This window comes from Giraffa tippelskirchi, chromosome 13, assembly GCF_054371585.1.
Source record: "Giraffa tippelskirchi isolate mGirTip1 chromosome 13, T2T-mGirTip1v1.2.pri, whole genome shotgun sequence".
In the NCBI taxonomy this organism is placed as follows: Eukaryota; Metazoa; Chordata; class Mammalia; order Artiodactyla; family Giraffidae; genus Giraffa; species Giraffa tippelskirchi.
Genome location: NC_137287.1, coordinates 81,200,786 through 81,221,727, shown reverse-complemented (window position 1 = coordinate 81,221,727; position 20,942 = coordinate 81,200,786). Strand labels below are relative to the sequence as shown.

Sequence of the window (20,942 nt, the reverse complement as noted above, 5' to 3'; positions counted from 1 at the left end):
TTCAAGTGAAGTCAGACAAAGACAAATATCCCATGATGTCATGTATATGTGGAATCTAAAAACATGATACAAAGGAACTTATTTACAAAATAGAAACAGACTCACAGAGACTGAAAACAAACATATGGTTACCAAAGAAGAAAGGTGAGGGGAAAGGGAGAAATTAGGAGTTTGGGGTTAGTATGTACAGACTGCCACATATAAAATAGATAAACCGCAAGGACCCACCATATAGCACTGGGAATTCTACTCAGTATCTTGTAATAACTTATAATGGAAAAGAACCTCAAAAGAATATATATGTGTTTATGTAACTGAATTGCTATGCTGAACACTTGAAACTAACACAACATTGTAAATCAACCATACTTCAGTGATGAAAAAAAAAAACAAAAAGCCAAACCTAAAAAAAAGTAAGATTTTTTTTTCGAAGGCTGCTTAAACCCTGAAGTGAGCCCTGGAGAATCAAGAGCAACTGGATCTGGAAATATGTAATAACAAGGAAGAGGCAGTAAAGCCACTGCAGCTGAGTGCCGAGAGCACGGTTCTGTCTTGAGGACTAAACCCACCATGTCCCCAGCCTCCTGTAGAAGTGGCCTCCAGGAACTTGAGGTGACGCTTCTTGAAACGAGGTCATATTTCAAACTTGGCAAGACTGTGGTCTCCGCTTAGTTATGATCCCTCTTGGGTCTTGCACGGTGGCCATGCTCAGTAAATGCTAAAGTTTTGAGTGTCAGTAACTTCACATTTCTAAGTATTAGCATCTTTCTCTGTTTCATCCCCTGACTAATAGTGAGCATGTCTGTGGGGTGTAGCTACGATTAGCAATTATGGGTCCTGAGTGAATAACCCTTACGGTCACCAGGGTTGTTCCCGGAACAGGGTCGTGTGAGCAGCCCAGTGGGTCTGGAGATGAATTGCTATCTTCTCTCTCCACATGATCCACATTCCCCTGCAGCCTCTTCTGTTCTTGAAATAACTTTGTGTCACTTTGATAGTCTCATATTTCCCGAATTCATAATCTGAAGTCATAATATTACTAATGACTTGTAGGTAAAACGAGATTCTAGCCCTTGAAAAATACCATACACCATTTTTTTTTTTTAAGGAATGTACTCCAGGTCACCTCTCGCATGAACTATCTTATTAACTTGTTTTCATTTTATTTATTATTATTTCTCCCTTTAATTTTTCACTCTTTAAAAATTGATATAGACTTTCTATGCAGTAGAATACACAGAGGGCTTCCCTGGTGGCTCAGATGGTAAAGAATCTACTTGCAATGCAGGAGACATAGGTTTAATCCCTGGGTCGGGAAGATGCCCTGGAGAAGGAAATGGCCACCCACTCCAGTATCCTTGCCTGGAGAATTTCACGGACAATGGAGCATGGCAGGCTATAGTCCATGGGGTCACAAAGAGTCAGACATGACTGAGTGACTAACACACACACACAGAATACCAAGATCTTTAATATCCAGTTTGATGAGTTTTGACATGGGTACATACCCTTATAACCCATACTGCTATCAAGATATCTCTCTCTTAATTTTTTAGTTATTATTTTTATTTATTTATTTGAGTTGATTTACAATGATGCATTCATTTCAGGTATGCAGCCAAGTGTTTCAGGTATACTATATATTCTTTTTTAGATTCTTTTCCCTTAGAGATTATTGCAAAATATTGAGTGAAGTTTTCTTTGCTATGCAGTAGGTCCTTGTTGGTTATCTATTTTGTACATAGTAGTGTGTGTATGTTAATCCCAAACTCCTAATTTATCCTCTCCCATTTCCCCTTTGGTAACCATAAGTTTGTTTTCTGCTTTGTATATAAGTTCATTTGTATCTTTTTTTTTTAAGTTTACACATGTAAATGATATCATGTGGTATTTGTCTTTCTCTGTTTGACTTCACTTTGTATCATCTCTAGGTCTATCTGTGTTGCTGCAAATGACATTGCTTCGTTCTTTTTCACAGCTGAGTAGTATTCCATCGCATATATGTACCACATCTTCTTTATCCATCTTAGATTGTTGCTCTCAGTTTTTGAGTCAGCTGTCTTTCAGACCTCTTGTTCAAAGTGTCTGCTGACTCGTGAACCCTCAGAACTCAGGGACTGTCTGTCTCTTGTTCTTGCCTCCTCAGCACCAAACACAGAGCCTGGCACGTATCATGCCCTCAGTAAACATTAAATGAGTGAGTGAGATAATTCTGCTCTTGCTTTATTTATGTCAATTTACAGCTCTGACAAAACACATTGTTTTCCAGAATCCTCTGTGATCATCAGTTCATTTCTGCACTCTCTCTGTGTGCTTCATCTCTGAGTAATAGTTATGCAGACTAACAGGTTAGCACATTTTAATTGGAAACCAGTCAGCTTGCATGCACAGTTTACATTTCTGCAATCTTTATTTTCAGCCTTTTGGTCACAACAGTCAGGGTGCCTTAGATAAACCATTTTTAAAGTTCTCTTTCGCAATGAATTACTCAGATGCAGATAGAAATATGATCAGGTCTGGCCAGTGACGTGTTTCTGTTACATGCTTTCTCTGTCTTGCTGCAGCTCTAAATATAGCCTCTGTACACTGTTGGGATTACATACAGTGACATTCATTTTTAACACTGCGTGTAAGAATGTGTTCTAACATAACCAGTTCCTGAAGGGTGGGTCTTGGAAGAGAACCTTGCTGAAATTCTCACCCTCCTGCATGTTTGCTTTGTTGTAGGTAATCACTCCTCAGAATGGACGCTACCAAATAGACTCTGATGTTCTGCTCATCCCTTGGAAGCTGACCTACAGGAACATTGGCTCCGATTTCATTCCTCGGGGGGCATTTGGGAAAGTGTACTTAGCACAAGATATAAAGACTAAGAAAAGGATGGCATGTAAATTGGTATGTACTTCTTAACCAGACACGGTGCCCTGAGTGTTGGCATTGGGGCTTTTGTGTGTTTCTTTACTCAAAGCTGGCCACCCTTTGACTGCCTCTTGTTTGAGGGTGCTCTGTCCAACAAAGCATCTGTGTTTTATAGATAGGCTTGCTACCTGGGGTCATTCAATCCCCAAGTCTACTTAAGTACAATAGTTGAGTTTAGTCAGTTTGCGCTGTTAAAAAAGAAGGTACCTGCTTACTTAGCGCCAGCTTGGATGCCTGCATCCTTCTTGTGGTAGGATGGGGGAGGGAAGCTCTCCTGCAAGAGCAAATTTTTTTGCTGATGTTTTAAATCTCACCCACAGGGGAGGTGACTGGGCAGGGAAGTAGACGCTGTTTGGAAAGCCACAAGACTTCTCAGGACTACAGATTAAAGGGCTGAATTTATTTATTTATTTTTAAAATATTTATTTATTTATTTACTTTGGCTGCACTGGGTCTTAGTTGCAGCTTGTGGGATCTTTGCCTTGGCATGCGGACTTAGTTGCAGCATCCTGGATCTAGTCCCCAACCAGGAATCGAACCTGGGTCCCCTGCATTGGGAGTGTGGAGTCTAAGCCACTGAACCACCAGGGAAGTCCCCAAAGGCTGAATTTAAATAGACCAGTATTGAAGACACCCCATCTCTTCTTATTAAACATTAAGCACCTGCTGAGGTGCCCCCACTTTGGAAGACTGGCCTGATTTACCAAAGTGAGCAGGCACACACCCTATGACCCAGCAGTTCTGCTCCTGCAGGTGCCTGCCCAGTAGGCATGAGTCCACAGTCCCCAGAAGCCATATGCTGGAGTGTCCATAGCAGCACTGTTTGCAATAGCCCCAAACTGGAAAGTTTGCAGATGTTGAAATGTGGTATATTTATGCAATGCGACGCTGTCCAGCAAAGAGAAGAAATGACTTACAACTGCAATGATGTAGATAAATCTACATTAGGTGAAGCCAGAACAGCTGGAGACAAAATAGGGTCTGTTGTATGAGATTCCACTTACACCAGGTCGGCCAAAACATTTGTTCAGGTTTTCCCATTACATCGTATGGAAAACCGGAAGGAATGTTCTGGCCAACCCTATATAAAGGCCCAAAAGGCTAAACAGACCTGTTGGAAATCCCGTTAGTGGGTGTCCCTGGGGAGCGGTGATAGGTAGGGGTCAGCAGGGGGTTTCAGGGAGGCTGATGAAGTTCTGTTTCCTGATCTACATGGTGGTTACATGGGTGTGTTCAGTTGAAAATTCATTGAGTGTGATAATCAATTTTGCATTTTTGTGTATGTCTCTTCCACTTTAAAGTTTTCTTAAGTGCAGTGAAACAGACTCACTTTTGATTTAACAAAAAACAAAATAGAAAATAATGACACTATCATCTCAGTCTCTCTTTTCGTCATGAGGGCCTCGCTTGTGCCTCCATAAAGGTTGACCCAGAGCATCTGTTATTAAAGGAAAAAAAGGAAGTAATATAGTAGTTATTTGAAGGTTGCATTTAGAAAGAGATATGCCCAAGTTAAAAAAAAAAAATCTGGAGACATTTTTTAAAGCTCTTAGAGCCAGAAAGTGTTCTGCTTTTCAATTTTATCACAAAAGACATGGCAAACAGCCTTGTGGGTTTGTTTTCCTTGCAGTCCTTATATTTAATTTTTAAGCTGTGTGTTTTCTTAAAAAAGAGAAACATGTAAGATGATTAACAACCCCAAACAGTTCATAAGGATGCAGGCTAAAGAATGAGACCCCTTTCCTTGCAGCAGTTACCATTAATGGGTTCTTACATGTCCTTCCAGAAAATTTCTATGGACATGTGTCTGTATAGTGGAATATTTTTTACAAATGGGAACATAATATATGCATTTCTGCATCTTGCCTACTTCAATCTAACAATTTATTATGGAGGTATCCCTGTCGTGAAAGAGTTACTTCTTTCTTTATTAATGACTATTGATTTTCTGTAGAATAGATGGACAGTGCTTATTTAAATGCATTGTTAGAACGTGAACTGTGAGACTAGAGACAGTATTTTATCACAAGGAAGACTGAAAATATGACCCAAAATCTAGGTACCATAGAAATTCAATGTATAACAGATGGGAAATTACCTTCTTTGGGTCAATCATGAACAATTCTTTCCTTGGGTATCTCTACTCTAAATGAAAGTAGTATTTTATTATTTTGTCCTTTATTTTCTTATTTTGAATTTTTTTACCGTATGCAGATATTAACGTAAAGGCATATCCCAAGTAAGCATTATCTTTACTCAGGAGTACGATTACTTAATACATCAGAGTATCCTTGAGGGCATTTGTTTGCCATCTGGTTTGTGAGTTGACCTATATTGTGTATATTTTTCATTATCGTGGGGTTGTTGAGGATATTCCTTGTGCTTCTGTGTTCTAGATCCCAGTAGACCAATTTAAGCCGTCTGACGTGGAAATCCAGGCTTGCTTCCGGCACGAGAACATCGCCGAGTTATATGGCGCAGTTCTATGGGGTGAAACTGTCCACCTCTTCATGGAAGCAGGCGAAGGAGGGTCTGTCCTGGAGAAACTAGAGAGCTGTGGACCCATGAGAGAATTTGAGATTATTTGGGTGACAAAACATGTTCTCAAGGGACTTGATTTTCTGCACTCAAAGAAAGTGATCCACCATGACATTAAACGTGAGTTATTTTTGGATGTGTCCCTTTTTGGCTTAAACAGACTAGTTGGACTTTAGGCAGATGGGCTCTTCTGTTCAATGTGAAGGTCCTTGATGGCATGAGGACTGCCCCTGGGTCAGGAATATCCTCTGGAGAAGGAAATGGCAACCTACTCTGGTATTCTTGCCTGGAAAATTCCATGGACAGAGGAGCCTGGCAGTCCATGGGGTTGCAAAGAGTCGGACATAACTGAGCGGCTAAGCATGAGCACGACTGCTTTCTAAGAGGAAGAGACTGTGGGGAAGCACATAAGAGAGATCCACTATGAGCCCTTAATATCTAAGCATAAATTGGGCTAGCAAAACTTGTACTGAGAAAAGTTGGGTATTTTACTTTTTAGTTTGAGAAAGTGGCTTGATAATAGTACACTTATATCTTAGAATTTGAAACTCAGTATATAAAATGTGAAAAATATTTTCCACCTTCATTAAGAAATAACTGATGATATAACATACATTTAAGATGTACAATGTAGTAACTTGATACATATATATATATTGCAAAATGATTATCATGATAAGATTAGTTAACACATCATCCATCTCATGTATTTATAATTTTTTTGTGTGGTGAGAACCTGTAAAAACTGCAACTTATAAAAATACCATACAGTATTGGAAAATACCCTGATGCTGGGAAGGATTGAAGGCAAAAGGGGAAGGGGGTGGCAGAGAATGAAGTGGTTAGATAGCATCACTGACTCAGTGGACATGAATTTGAACAAATTCCAGGAGATAGTGGAGGACAGAGGAGCTTGGAGAGCTGCAGTCCATGGGGTCACAAAGAGTCAGACACCACTTAGCAACTGAATAACAACAATTGTTAACTATAGTCACCATGCTATACATTACTTATGGACATATAGTCCCAGAAGTTTTTTTATCTCGTTACTGGAAGTTTGTACCTTTTTTTACCACCATCCCAAATTCTCTTTGCCCCCACCCATGGCAAGCACTTTGTTCTGTGTTTCTATGTTTGCTTGCTTTTTTCTTTTTTAGACTCCTCATAAAAGTTAGATCATATGGTATTTGTCTTTCTCTATCTGACTTATTTAGCCATCAAGGTTCATCCATGTTGTCACAAATAGCAGGATTTCCTTCTTTTTTATGGCTGTATAATATCCCATTATATTAATATACATCAGACAATTTATATGTGTATAGATGTATCACAAAATTTACATATGTATAAATCTTCTTTATCCATTCATCCATTGATAGATGCTTAGCTTGTTTCCATGTCTTGGCTATTGTAATTTGAGGATTATTAATGACTACCTTCATTTATATCCACTTTGACTGAATTCTTGACAAATCTGAAGTGATGTTTACTTATACTCGCAACCACATTCACCTCTCCCTTTTGAATATAATGCACTCATTTCAATAAAGGAAGCATTTCAATGTATTTTTATTTCCAACACAATTTAAGTAATGTTTCCATTTTGTTTATGGATAGATACACAATTTTTTTACTAAAATTTCTCCTCTCTTTATAGCTAGCAACATTGTTTTCATGTCCACAAAAGCTGTTTTGGTGGATTTTGGTCTAAGTGTCCAAATGACCGAAGAGATCTATTTTCCTAAGGACCTCCGAGGAACAGAGGTGATTATGTTCATCTGAAAATGGGCTATAGCTTTTTTTTTAGTATTTATTTATGTTTGGCTGTCCTTGGGTCTTAATTGTGGCTTTCGGGATCTTTCGTTGTGATGCATGGGCTTCTCTCAGGTTGTGGTGCTCGGACTCCAGAGCCAGTGGGCTCATAGTTGTGGCATGTGGGCTTAGTTGCCCCGAGGCATGTGTGATCTTAGTTCCCCGACCAGGGATCAAACCTATGTCCCCTGAATTGCATGGCTGATTCTTAACCACTGGACCACCAGCAGAGTCTGGCAATATCTTGTCAACAGTGAAAATAAGATGTTCTATCATTACTGCAGAAAGGACAAAGAAGGGGAAGAAATCCATTACATTAAATCATTATTATCATGGAAGCGTTTTTAATGAGCATTCACTCTGTGTCGTGTGCTCATTTTAACACTTTATTTGGGTTATAGTATTTTATCCTCACAATACTATTATCATAGGCAAATACTATTATTCCAATTTTAAAATAAGAAAATAAGCTTGAAGAGGTTAAGATAAAGTGCCCAAAGTTATTCAGCTACTGACAGAGCAGGGAATTGAATCTAGTTTTTTCTGAGTCTGTAGTCTAAGTTTAAGTGCTGTGTAACTAATATGTACATTTTTAGTATAACAGTATTACTGCTTTAGTTCAGTTACAGCCATAATCATCATGATCATTAAGAACAACATTTATTGAGATCTGATATTTTAGGCCTTTCTTTAATCCTTGGACTCTTAAAAGAAATCTCATTTATTGCAGCATGAATGAATCTTATTTGAAGATATAAGCTTATTATAATATTCAACTCATTTGTGAAATAAAAACAACAAAAACAAAACTTTCCTGAATCTAAATGAGATTCAGAGAAATGCATTCATGAGCTTTCAAATAATATATTTAGCATTCACATAATTAGGCTGCATAGTTGATGCATAGTGAGTGTCTGTTGGACCTCTGAGTGTTCAGGCTACTGTGCATGCAAGGGATGGAACCCAAGACAAAGCCAACAAGGACTCCATTCTGGAGTTAGGACCTATTTTAATTTTACCTGGATTATTAATAAATGACCAACCGTTTAGTTCACAGTCAGTTATGATGGGTATGGGGTTGGTTGCATCTGGGAAGGTACATGAGGGAAGAATCTGCCTTCCTGGCCCATCTCCATGACGATAAGATGTTTAGCTATCAGAGCCCCTCAGCCCCATGCCCTTCTCTGTTGAAAGTGCCCTCAGAAAGTGAAGAGGGGGCAGTTGGTGAATCTTTGCCTCAAGATTACCAGGTCAGTCCCAGTGTTAATCAAAAGATAACCTTTAGTTTAGCTAGTAAATGTTTTGCATTGAACTCAGTTGCAGTGCAAGGGCTTCCCGGATGGCTCAGCGGTAAAGAATCTGCCTGCAATGTGGGAGACGCAGGAGATGTGGGTTCGATCCCCGGGTTGGAAAGATCCCCTGGAGGAGGAAATGGCAACCCACTTCAGTATTCTTGCCTGAAAAATCCCATGGACAGAGGAGCATGGTGGGCTATAGTCCAAAGTGTTGCAAAGAGTCAGACACGACTAAGTGACTGAGTACACGTATGCATGAGTTGCAAAAAGAATTGTCTGCATTTTAGGCTGGGATTATGTAAGCCTTTTTTTTTAATTCTTTTTTTTCCCCCGCAAACTTTAACCTTTTTAGTTTGTTTTGGGGCATAGCCAATTAATAATGCTGTGGTAGTTTCAGGTAAATAGTGAAGGGACTCAGCCATACATATACATGTATCCATTCTCCCCTAAACCCTCCTCCCATCCAGGCTGTGTAAGCCTTTTCTTAACTCTCTTAAAGCAAAGACTTTCTTGGGCAGTAGAACAGATGTTTGGTTTTGCTTTTATTAGTGAACTTATTCTGGAAAATACTTGGGAGAGGATCCTGGAGAGTTGTCTTCGAGCAAAATAATATTCAGAAAACTGTAGATCTTTTATTTTAAGCATGTTTTAGTCTCAAGATCTTGGGAATACTTCTCCAAAACACAAAATCTAATAAGACTTAACACTTCTGACATGATTTCTTTGGAAATATTTCAGCATGTTTTGGCAGTTGTCAGATGTTCAGATATGTGACACTCTACCCTTTTTCCTGGAGCCAGTTTGAGAAACAAACTATTTATGGTATTAAAGATGGAAAATACCTTTTTCTTCCCGGCAGGATGATCAAGTTGGACATTTTGCAATAACTGGAGAAAGACATCTCCTTTCTGGGATTTTCTATCAGAAAAAGAGTGTGTGTTTGAGTACGAGATAGCAACACAGTGTCTATTCCTGAATAGGAATTTGGATTGAAGTATTTTCACCAAATGTTAATTGCTTTCTATGAAGTGCTAAACTGGCCTTGGCGTTCCTGGCTGTAAAAACTCTTCTGATCCACCTGCGTTTGTTTACTGTATGTCTGGCACTTGTGATTGAAGTGTGGTAGGAAGTGTGCTGATGAGTTGAGGTGTAGAGGTCACTTCTCAGAAAGCTTGTTTTGACCCCTCATCCTTAAAGAGCAAGAAGGTATCATTAATCAGGGTCAGCCATGCAGATTCGCCTTCCATTAGAACTTGATCATTTGGTTTGATCAGATGACTTCTGAACACCCCAGCTGAGCTTCCAAATACAGACGTTGGTCACCCACGGCCTTCCTATTCAGGGCATGATCTTGTAACCATGCCATGCAATGCACATAGAGGGTTAATCCAGCCTATCTTTAAGCTATTGTTTTGGAATTCCCAGGTACAGAGAAAGAAGAAATAATGAATGTGAATAATTAGAGTTCCCTTGATAGCCTTGTTCCTTTTGTAAAGTTCTTATATGAGGTCACATGTCATCATCAAGTACGTGGGGACATACAAACACACACACACACACACACATACATACACAAAGTCTCCTTCCTTTTGTAATAAATGTGTTTGGAGGTGAAGGCCTTGACACCCCACCCCCCCCCGCAACCCCTCTGAGCTCTAGGCTCCTGGGTCCACAGCTAAGGGTGCACAACCCCCAGAGAGCCTGGCTTGGGTTCCCCCCAGGCCTATTTCAGGAAGTGCCCTTGACCCCATGCCCTGCTGCTGTGGCTCCCTAGAGCTTAAGGAGTCAGGAACTGGGAGCCGTGGGGCTCTGGGCAAAGGATCTGCCCCCACCATGTGCCACCCCACAACCCCTCCAGGGCCCCAAGCGAGCGCACAGCTGCGGCTTGTGAGACCAGCACTAACACTTTGCCTAATCCTTGCTTAGGAGAGTCACCGGGGGGTGGCGGGGAGGGGAGGCAGGCACCTCTGTTAACAGTTGTCCTGACCACTGAGTGTGTTGCTCAACTTTGCGATTTTATTTAGTAAGAAAGTCCAAGGAGAGAGAGAGATTAAAAAAAAAAAAAAAAACTAGTAAAGGAACCAAGCCCAGGCAGCCCGGAAGTGTGTTGTAGGAAGTACTTGAGGCAAGTGAGGTGGGGAAACTGGGCAATTTCCCCAGTTTTTGTAAGCCAGTTCTTTCTTTATTTACTCTGAAATGTATTCTGGGAATACTCACCCCCCTCTCCATGTTCATGGCAGCATCCAAAGTTGTTAAAGCTAAATATTGACAGTGAGGGTAGGAACTGCACTGTGCCTGTACCAGGCATAAAGAGAGGTCACCGGTGTTTGCTCTTTTTCTCTTTTTCACTTTTAGAAACACACACTGCTTAGGGAAACCATTTCTAAAACGAGCCCTCCTTTTCCAGCATTGGCTCATAAAACCAACTTACACAATGTGAACATGCCCTGCCTTTAATATTTAGTCACTGGGCTCTCTGGTAAGTAGAATAAGAAGTGGTTCATAGAAATGACCAATTAGGATCACTTTTCCAATATTACACTTTATTTATTTATTTTTGGCTGCTCTGGGTCTTTGTTGCTGCACAGGGGCTTTCTCTAGTTGCAGTGCATGGGCTTCTCATTGGAGTGACTTCTCTCTTATTATGGAACACAGGCTCTAGGGTGCATGGGCTTTTCAGTAGTTGCAGCACATGGCTCTGTAGTTACAGCGCACAGACCCAGTTGCTCTGAAGCATGTAGAATCATCCTGGACTGGGGATCAAACCCATGTCCCTCGCATTGGTAGACAGATTCTTATCCACTATAATGCCAGGGAAGTCCTCCAGTGTTATACTTTAAATTCTCTTCTGTGTAGTCGGTGTTGATACTCTGGGGACCTCTGCTGCTTTTGATGACTGAAGATAATTATCAGTTTGGCGTTTTAGTGCCAAACATGAAATGAGGATGTGTATTTTAGTGTCCATTGAAATACAAAAGGAATTGGTGTTTTAGTAGGAACAGGAAACATCGATCCTTGCTTTGCAGAACTTTGAGTGGGAGTGCCAGATGTGTTCTCAGCCGTGGATGGTTTGCTGCCTGGTCTGCCTTGTGTTCAGTCTGTGGGGAGAGGTGCTGTGAGGCTGCAGGGTAAAGCTGCCTGAGTCCCCATGGGTCGGTGCTACTCCTTCGCTGAAGGGAACACAGCAGTGACATGCTGTTCTCAAGGGATGAAGTGTGCAGTGGATACAGCGAGGGGCATATGCCAGCTTCCAGAACTGGGTTAGGGAAATGGTACCTAGACCCATGTGGGGGTCACACTGACCTTCCTGCTTCTCTTTCAGATTTACATGAGTCCGGAGGTGATCCTCTGCAGGGGCCATTCAACCAAAGCAGACATCTACAGCCTGGGGGCCACTCTCATCCACATGCAGACGGGCACCCCGCCCTGGGTGAAGCGTTACCCGCGCTCTGCCTACCCCTCCTATCTGTACATAGTAAGTGGGGGCAGCGGGGGGAGCATAGGGGGGAGCATCTCACCTGCTCAGGAGAGCTGCTCTCTCTCTGATAGCACACACATCTGATAGGATGATGGTGAAGTATGACTATCATCCTCTATGGTAACACTAGTATATTCTCAGTATGCTAACCATGGTATGCTGACCATATACTAGACTTAGTATAACCCTAACTCTCCCACATGGAGGGATCACCCTATGGAAACCCATCCAGCTGTGCCCATGCAGAAATTATACTCTATGCTGTTACGCACGATGCCACTGAAAAACATCTGAGTAGCAGAAATCATTGAACTGAGGAAGTTGTATATGTTCTTTGAACACTTTCCAGAAAAAAGGTATTAGATTCTAGATCCCCAGGGCAGCCTGGCACATAGTGAGACACGCAGCGCCACCCTCCCCCACTCACCCCCCTCCTTTGACTATAGAGAAATTGAGAGGCAGGCGATTCCCCGTTTCTGCACAGGGACCTTTGAGCATTGCTTCTATGGAAAGCTGTGTATTCAGACCTTGAGTGTTTATCTCTGACTGCATTTAACCAAAAGATAGGCTTCACTCAGTGTCCTTAGGAAATGTTACTGAAGGGTATGAGCTGTATTCACTTCAAAACAAAAGACTTCCCGGGTCTTGTAACTAGAATACCTGTCCCGTCGAGGATATATGTTATGCCACTGATGCTAAGAGAGCTGGTTTGTTCACAGATCCACAAGCAAGCGCCTCCTTTGGAAGATATCGCTGAAGACTGCAGTCCTGGTATGAGAGAGCTGATTGAGGCTGCCCTGGAGAGGAACCCCAATCATCGGCCTAGGGCAGCAGACCTACTGAAACACGAGGCGCTGAACCCCCCCAGGGAGGATCAACCCCGCTGTCAGAGTCTGGACTCTGCCCTCTTTGAGCGGAAGCGGCTGCTGAGCCGGAAGGAGTTGGAGCTTCCTGAGAACATTGCCGGTATGGACACCCTGCGGTGTGCAGCACCCTGGCTTCCCTTCTTTTTCTGTCTCCATCCTCCTCCTAATAGAACTCATGAACGCGCTTGGAAAAAAAAAATAGAATTAGCAGATGCAAACTAGTATATGTAGGATGGGTAACAACAAGGTCCTACTAGCTCAATATCCTGTGATAAAGCATAATGGAAAAGAATACAAAAAAGTATATATATATAACTGAGTTACTTTTCTATACAGCAGAAATTAATATAACATTGTCAATCAACTTGACTTAAGTAAAATTAAAAAAAAAACTGAAATGACTTCCTGCATGCTATAAGTTGTTGGAGAGATTTCAGGAAGAATGTTAGCAAAAGCATATACTAAAAAAAAAAAAAGGAAAAATAAGCTGGGAATTCCTTGGCAGTCCAGTGGTCAAGATTCCATGCTTCCACTGCAGGAGGCATGAATTTGATTCCTGATGAGGGAACTAGGATCTTGCAAGCCATGGGGTGTGGCCAAAAAAAAAAAGTCACAATTAAAAAAAAAAATTGGCTAATTTACCAGCAAGCCTAACTAGTTTCTAGTGCAGATGGAGGTAATGCAATCTTTGAGAATTACCTCTGCCTTGCTTTCTTTTGCAACAGAGAAGAATGTTTGCTTTTAAAAATAGATCAAGCATGACAGTTTTGCTTTTGGCGAAGATTGGGACTCTGTATAATGCAGCAATGGTAAACTATGCCAGCTGTTGGTTGGAAACATCACAGCACTGATAAAATATTGTATTTGAAGGCAATCTGCATTTCTGTCTTCCTCTGCTCAAAAATCTCTCTGCCAGCTGTGAAACCTTCCCATTTAGGAAAAAGAATACACATTCCAGGAACATTGGATATGCATGGAGAAGGGTTTCTATTTTTATCATGAAATCTGTGATGTTCTAAATCTATCTGGGTCTAAACCCAGATGTCAAGCCTGGAGTGCTTGTTTGCATTTATCGGCTTCTTGTCTGACTTTCCTGCATTTGAAAAGAATTGTCTGGGATGTTGGAAAATGGGCCAGTATTTCCAGCTAATTTCCTGTGGTCGTTGACTCTTTTTTTGAATTCTTTGTCTGTGCTGTATCCCATAAACTAGCCCATCGTGTTCAACTCTATGGCTTTTAAAAAAATTTTTGGCTGCACCCTGAGGCATGGGGGATCTTAGTTCCCCAACCAGGGATTGAACCCACAGCCCCTGCACTGGCAGGCAGAGTCTCAACCACTGGACCACTGGGGAAGCCCCCAATTCTACGGCTTTTTAATAATAATTCAACAGAGTTTGAATGCTGTTCCATTAGGCCCAAAGTTTATTGTTTTTGTTAAGTTGAGGGAACAGGCATCTGTTATTGAACATGTGCCCTGATCACTTATTTTATTTTTTCAATGTTTCCTTTTTCAGACTCTTCATGCACGGGGAGCACTGAGGAATCGGAGATGCTGAAGAGGCAACGTTCTCTCTACATAGACCTTGGGGCCCTTGCTGGCTATTTCAACCTTGTCCGGGGTCCACCGACCCTAGAGTACGGCTGATGGCTGGTGGCGTTTGCCCTGAATTAAGACTCAACATTCATAGAGCTCTGGGAAGCTGATTCTGCTGACTCTGTACAGGGTCTCTGTCGAGGGAATTGTGTTTTTATCGGCTGGGCTCCTCCGACTCATGAATGTAACTCCACGTGGCTCCTGTGTGTAGATGTGTGAAGCTACCCTTGGCCCTGTTAGGCTGGAAAGTTCTCATTTCTCAGATGGTATGCCTGACTCTAAGGAAGTTGAGAGTTCACAGAAGGATCATTTTTCAGTGACTGATTCCATTCACTGTGCACTTTGCTCAAAATTTTAAGAATACCAATCACAAGAATAATATATTAGCCTACAGTGACTGTTCTTGGTTCTAGTAATAATTTAACTAAGGGAACTTCTTTTAACTCAGTGTATATATGGTGTATATTGGTATATATTGTATGGTAACTCTTCAAGCCTTTGTCTGTAAATGCTGATAGAAATGAAAGTCTTTATATTTAGGGTAAATAGAACAACTTGAATATTATAGCAATAAGCTGAACTAGTGTCTTAAAAATGGCTAACCGATGAATTGGGAGCCGTGTGACAGCTGCCACTAGTGACAGGTTTGGTTCAGTTCCTATGGAAACATTTTGTACTGTACATGCTATGCTTCAGACATTTGAAACATGATGTTTTGAATGTGGATAAAACTGTGTTAAACCACATAATGTCTGTACATCCCAAAGGATGAGAATGTGACCTTTTAAGAAAAATGGAACATTTATAAATTCTTAATGATGCTACTTTTATAATTCTTACTTCTCTATTTTCTTGAAAGCATTTGTATATTAAAATAGCATACTGTGTATGTTTTATATCAAATGCCTTCGTGAATCTTTCATACATATATATTTTTAACACTGTAATATATGTGAGTATTCCTCCTTCAAGTATGTTTTTACATCATGCAAATGAAAATGATACTTTTATCCAACATTACCAGTCAAATCAGCTGAATAAATTCAGTATTTTGCCTGAAGTCTTACAAAGAGTATGATTCTCAACTGGCCCAGGAATGGGTTTTAGGGGTTGGAATAGAACTTGGAGGAGAACGTGTGCCATGAGGAGGCCAAAAGTGCCCAAGAGCTTTGCGAGCTTTGCATGTTGTATGTGTGCACCTCTGCTCTTGCTGCTGTGTGAAGCCATGTTTGTCATCTGGATTTTCATCTGGATTGTGTACTTTCAGTACATCGTGGTTGGGAAATAATTCTCATTGTGGTTGGGAAATAATTCTCAGCTGCTGGTTTAGGCTAAGTGTGGTTCAACTTTGCATCTTATTTTTATACGTTTATACCACCTCTGAATACCTGCTTGCATTCTCCATGCCAATTATTGTCAAGTTCATAACCAACTTGCCTTTGTAGAAGGTAGATTTCAATCACGTCTACAAAGTCTAATGAACACTGTTGAATTGGGGGTCTGATCCATCATTCACTGAGTGAATAGTGTTAAACACATGTACCAGTGTTATATAAACATGCCCTCCCTGTAATTTGCAACACTGCACTTGTGAAAGAGACATTGTTACCTCTGCTTTGTTTTTGTCTTTTTTTTTCTGAAGAAGAAACTGAAGCAGAGTGAGTTGAGATTAGCTAACTTAATGCTGAAGATCTCAAAGCCCGCCAGGAACGAGATGGGAGGCATTTGCATGTGGGCCTTTCTGGATCACATGCTTAATCTCCTCCTCATATTGTTCTTGTGATAATGATAGACCAACAGAAGTGACAGAAAACTCAGTGTCCCTAAGATTCTGTTCTCCGAATAAGGGCAGAGGTAGACTTACCACGAAGCTGATGTAGCTTTGGCCTCAGGGCTCCTTGCTTGTGGAGGCCCTTTTGTGGTCCTGTGCCAACTTCTGTACCCTCTCAGGCTGGGCCCAACACATCTGGACTTGCATACAGCTGTCAAGGTGCACAATATCTTTTTTTGTTTGGCTGCACCGGATCTTAGTTGCAACATGTGGGATCTAGTTCCCTGACAGAGAATTGAACCTGGTCCCCCTTCATTGGGAACCCTGAGTCTTAGCCACTGGACCACCAGGAAAGTCCCAAAGGTGCATAACTTTTGATGATTTTCATGAAAAACCTAAACAGCCTATGTGAATCGAGGTCCAGTTAACAAATTCCACTTGGAGAAGAACATTTCTTTTAAGTAAACGGGAGCTCTCATGGGAAGATCTGGGGATGTCTGTCTGCCAAGAGATGGTCGAGTGTAATGGGACTGATAAGGTGGTCAGAAGAGCACCCAGGGGAGTTCAGGGCTGGGACGTGAGGACCGAGGACTTGCACAATTGCCGACCCAGAAAGCCACGAGTTGTGGCTGGAATGGGCCACCGGACAGAACATCAGCTTCAGAGAAGCCAGGCGGCCCCGAGAAGGTTCTGAGGGAATCCACTGCTCACCTCCTTCCTGGAAGATGGACAGTGGGGCTATCAGACCCTAGGGTAGTGAGGACGGAATGATCATATCCTGAAACCAACACCTGCCCACCCGAGTACTTCCTGCTTCAGGCAGCAAGGCTGATTGTGTAGGGGAATTGGAATGTGTTATGGAAGATGGATGAGACCTTTCCATTTGGGCCTTGGAGCCGGTCTTGTCTAAGCTGCTCTTAGACTGGTATATAGATAGACCTGTTTGAGGAGGTCACATGGGCAACGCTGGAACCTGATCCTCTGATGATCACAACACCCTTGTGTTTGCCTTGAGGTCTGAAAATAACTTGAAACAGATCATGAAGACTGCCCACCCAGAATGTGCTGGACCTAATGGGAGCTTGCCGAACCTCCGAAAGATGGCTCCCATCTAGGGGGTCAACCAACACATCTACATCTCTGGTGCTAGTTCTACCGGATGTATGCCATATCATGATGAAGCAAGACCTGAAAGCGGTGATATGATTTCTATCAGCCACCAAGTTCCTCCACTATCTGACATACCGAAGTCAATTGATCTTTCATTGATAGCATGTTTCCGTGGTGTAACTCAATGTGAAAGCAATGTTTCTTAGGGGGCCTGGGGGATTTTTTTTTTTTTTTTGTAGATCTGCAGTGTGATTGGAAACAAAGATTGTTTGATGCCAGAGTCCAGGGCCAGCCCTATGGGCAGCCGGAAAGAAATGTGCTACCCAGCAGGCTGGCAGTTAAGTCAAAGCCTTATGGGGACTTTCTGGGCAAAGAACTGGGCTGGCCCCTGCAGGGGACACAAGTAGGAGAAGATTCCAGCCCCCTGGACCATTCCTGTCCCTGCTGAAAGAAAGTATATCCCATTTTGGAATTGTTAGGAGTTGCTTTGTTTTAATGTATGACTTTCTGTTTCCCCAAATACTTTTTTGGCCAAGACCAACCTTTAGCCTGGGAGCTAGATTTTTAAATGTTGATTTAATCTCAAGTGCACAAGAAAGTGATCATTGCAGTAACAGGGTTTCAAAACTTCACTTTGAGCCAGAGATGAGGATGCGAAGTGGCTGTACACAGAGCACTTTTGTCCCAGATCTCACATGCCCTTGCTGTGAGTTTTGCTTGGCTTCCCCCTAGGGAGGACAGGCAGATGACAGTGTCAGGAGGAGGGGACATCACGCAATTATGGGTCCCAGTGAAGAAGCTATGGGAAATCTCCTTTGTCTCACTCTGAAGTCAAAATGAGAGACGATGAGGGGAAAGATAGTTAGGGAGTTTGGGACTGACATGTGCACACTGCTATATTTTAAGTGGATAACTGGGGCTTCTCTGGAGGTCCAGTGGTAAAGAATCCACCTGCCTATGCAAAAGACATGGGTTTGATCCCTGACCTGGGAAAATACCACATGCCATGGACAAACAAGTTCATGTGCCACAACTAGTGTGCTTGTGCTCTAGAGCCTGGGAGCTGCAAACTACTGAAACCCACATGCCCTAGAGCCTGTGTTCTACAACAAGAGAAGCCCACACACTGTGACTAGAGAGTAGGCTAGAGAAAAGCCCACACAGTAGTGAAGACCCAGAGCAACCAAAAATAAATAAGTAAAATGAAAAACCAACAAGGATCTACTGTATAACACAGGGAACTCGGCTCCATGTTACATGGCAGCCTGGATGGGAGGGGAGTTTGGGGGAGAACAGATACATGTACATGTTTGGCTGAGTCCCTTTGCTGTCCACCTGAAACTACCACAATATTGTTAATCAGCTATACTCCTATAAAAAATAAAAATTAGAAACAAAACAAAGTGAGATCACACACGAGGACAGAGCAAGTCCTTCACTTATGATTGGTGCTGGGGTAAGTTCTGAGCACTTTGCCTTCAGACATCTGTTTCATCAGAAATTGCAGAGATAGAAGTGATAAAGGTGAGCTTATCTGGGTGTCCAGAGCACTAAAGCTGATTTCATGAGATCCTGTTAATTCTGGTGACCGTACAAGTGTAGTGAACTGGAAATACAAACAGCGAGGAATCAGCTGGAGGGCAGAATATTCTTCTCATTACAGCCCTCTGTCCATGCAGAGGTGCCCTGTGTTGTCTTGGTAATCGTATTATGCTCAGAATAACCCTGAAAATCAGAAGAGCTGGGCAATTGCTCTACAAATGTTGACTATCATTCTTATTTCCTTTAATAAACTCATGCTAAATTTCCTCTCTATGAAGCTTAGAGTACTTCAGGTCTCTCTTTCCTACATGGATGTAGAATTCGTTTTGCATTTCATTGAAACATGTCTCCTTAGTAGTCCAACTAAGCTCGAACTGACTTGATTCTTCTGAGCCTAACATTCCTGCGAGGCATCCAAGGGATGAAAAGGAAGAACAGTCTCAGGAACCAGAGAGCAGTGCACCCGAGGGGTGGGGCTTATTTCTAGGTCAACGTGGCTTCTCACGAAAGCACATGGGTGGACTCCAGGGACCATGAACCCACAGGCAGAAAAGATAAAGGAGAGGTTACAGAATGACAAGGGCTGGGGTCAACTTCGGGCCTCGGCAGAGCCTCTCCACTCTCTGCCTGGGTATTTCTTCTGCTTGGAAATTCAGGTCTTGCCAAAGCTTTGCTTCCAAAAGATGAGAAGGCTAGGTGGGGACTCAGGGGCCCAGGTGATGCCCTGGATCTCTCACAACTTCCCTGTGTGGACTTATCTGTGAGTCCTCTCCAGAGCCCATGAGCAAGAAAGCCCCAATTGTTTCTATCTTAATTAAACTACACAGGAAAGAGAGAGCGCAAACAGGGTAATTAATTCAGATTTTGTCTCTGAAACCCCAAGTTCCTTTTGTCCCCTGGCCAGCGGGCAAGAATGAACAGAAAGATTTTGGCAAATAGCGTCCTCATTCTCCTCTGTGGGCCTCCCCAGTCCCCAGCCAGCTCTCCAGAAACAACTGCTGCTCCCAGAGATACTCTAGGTGTGCACGCGCACGCGCACACACACACATACCCCCGTATGCTTAGCTAGCACCCTTCCTTGGAAAACAACAACAACAAAATGCATAATGCGTACATAATTTTACATCTTGGTTTTTGACAGAATTATTTCCCAGCAGTGACAGAAGGAAGCATCTAAATAAGAGCAATCATATTTAACAAGTGTCTTGCATTTTTCTTAGACAAAACTTTTTCCAGCTGTTTCTGCCGGGTGGAGGGAGACTTCAATCTGCACCCCCTCCACGCCCCCCTACCCGCTCCCCCACCCCAGTGCCCTTCCCTCTGCTTTTCTTTCATTTGGAAATGGAGGGGTGGAACCAGAGGGGTGGGACCAGAGGGCTTCTCTATTCACTCCCAGCTTTTGATATCTTTTAGATTCCCTGAATATTCACTGAAGGGACTATTGCTGAAACTTCAATACTTTGGCCAACTGATGCAAAGAGTTGACTCATCAGGAAAAACCTGATGCTGGGAAAGACTGAAGGCAAAAGGAAAAGGGGGCGACAGAGGATGAAATTGTTAGACAGCATCACCCACTCAGTGGACATGAATTTGAGACAATCTGGGAGAGAGTGGAGGACAGGGAAACCTGGAGTGCTGCAGTCCATGCATGGGTGGGAAAGAGTCTGAAGTGACTTCGTGACTCTAAGTAACAACAACAACAAAGATTCATTGAACAGGAAAGGAAATTGAACAGGCCACATTTACGGAGCCACCAAAGGTCTGAATTGAATTGTTCACAGGGCAAGATGGGAACCAAGGCTGCTGACTTCTAACATGAGGTTCTTGCCTTCAGACCACATGGCCGTCTTGAGGGCCTGGGGAATCCCAGAGCAGAAGTAAGACAGCATTTTACACACCCATTAGCTCTGGGCTGTGCTGAATGGACAGAGTTGGACTGGACCCATTAATCAAGTTCTCTTCTATGGGTACAAAGAGGCTGGATCTTGTCTCCAGCTGAGGTCATGAGATGCCACAC

General features: G+C 42.4%; 1 protein-coding gene across 3 annotated transcripts in view; it reads left to right on the top strand.

Moving 5' to 3' along the window:
- Positions 1-15,562, top strand: part of MAP3K8 (mitogen-activated protein kinase kinase kinase 8) — a 34,342-nt gene extending 18,780 nt beyond the window's left edge. For all 3 annotated transcript variants that reach the window (XM_081558594.1, XM_081558593.1, XM_081558592.1), the window contains 6 exons: positions 2,728-2,895; positions 5,316-5,577; positions 7,115-7,221; positions 11,887-12,039; positions 12,762-13,008; positions 14,423-15,562. In XM_081558594.1, the coding sequence (XP_081414720.1) occupies positions 2,728-2,895; positions 5,316-5,577; positions 7,115-7,221; positions 11,887-12,039; positions 12,762-13,008; positions 14,423-14,553 (1,068 nt within the window). In that variant the 3' untranslated portion in view covers positions 14,554-15,562. The remainder of the gene's footprint in view (positions 1-2,727; positions 2,896-5,315; positions 5,578-7,114; positions 7,222-11,886; positions 12,040-12,761; positions 13,009-14,422) is intronic.
- Positions 15,563-20,942: the final 5,380 nt, after the last annotated feature.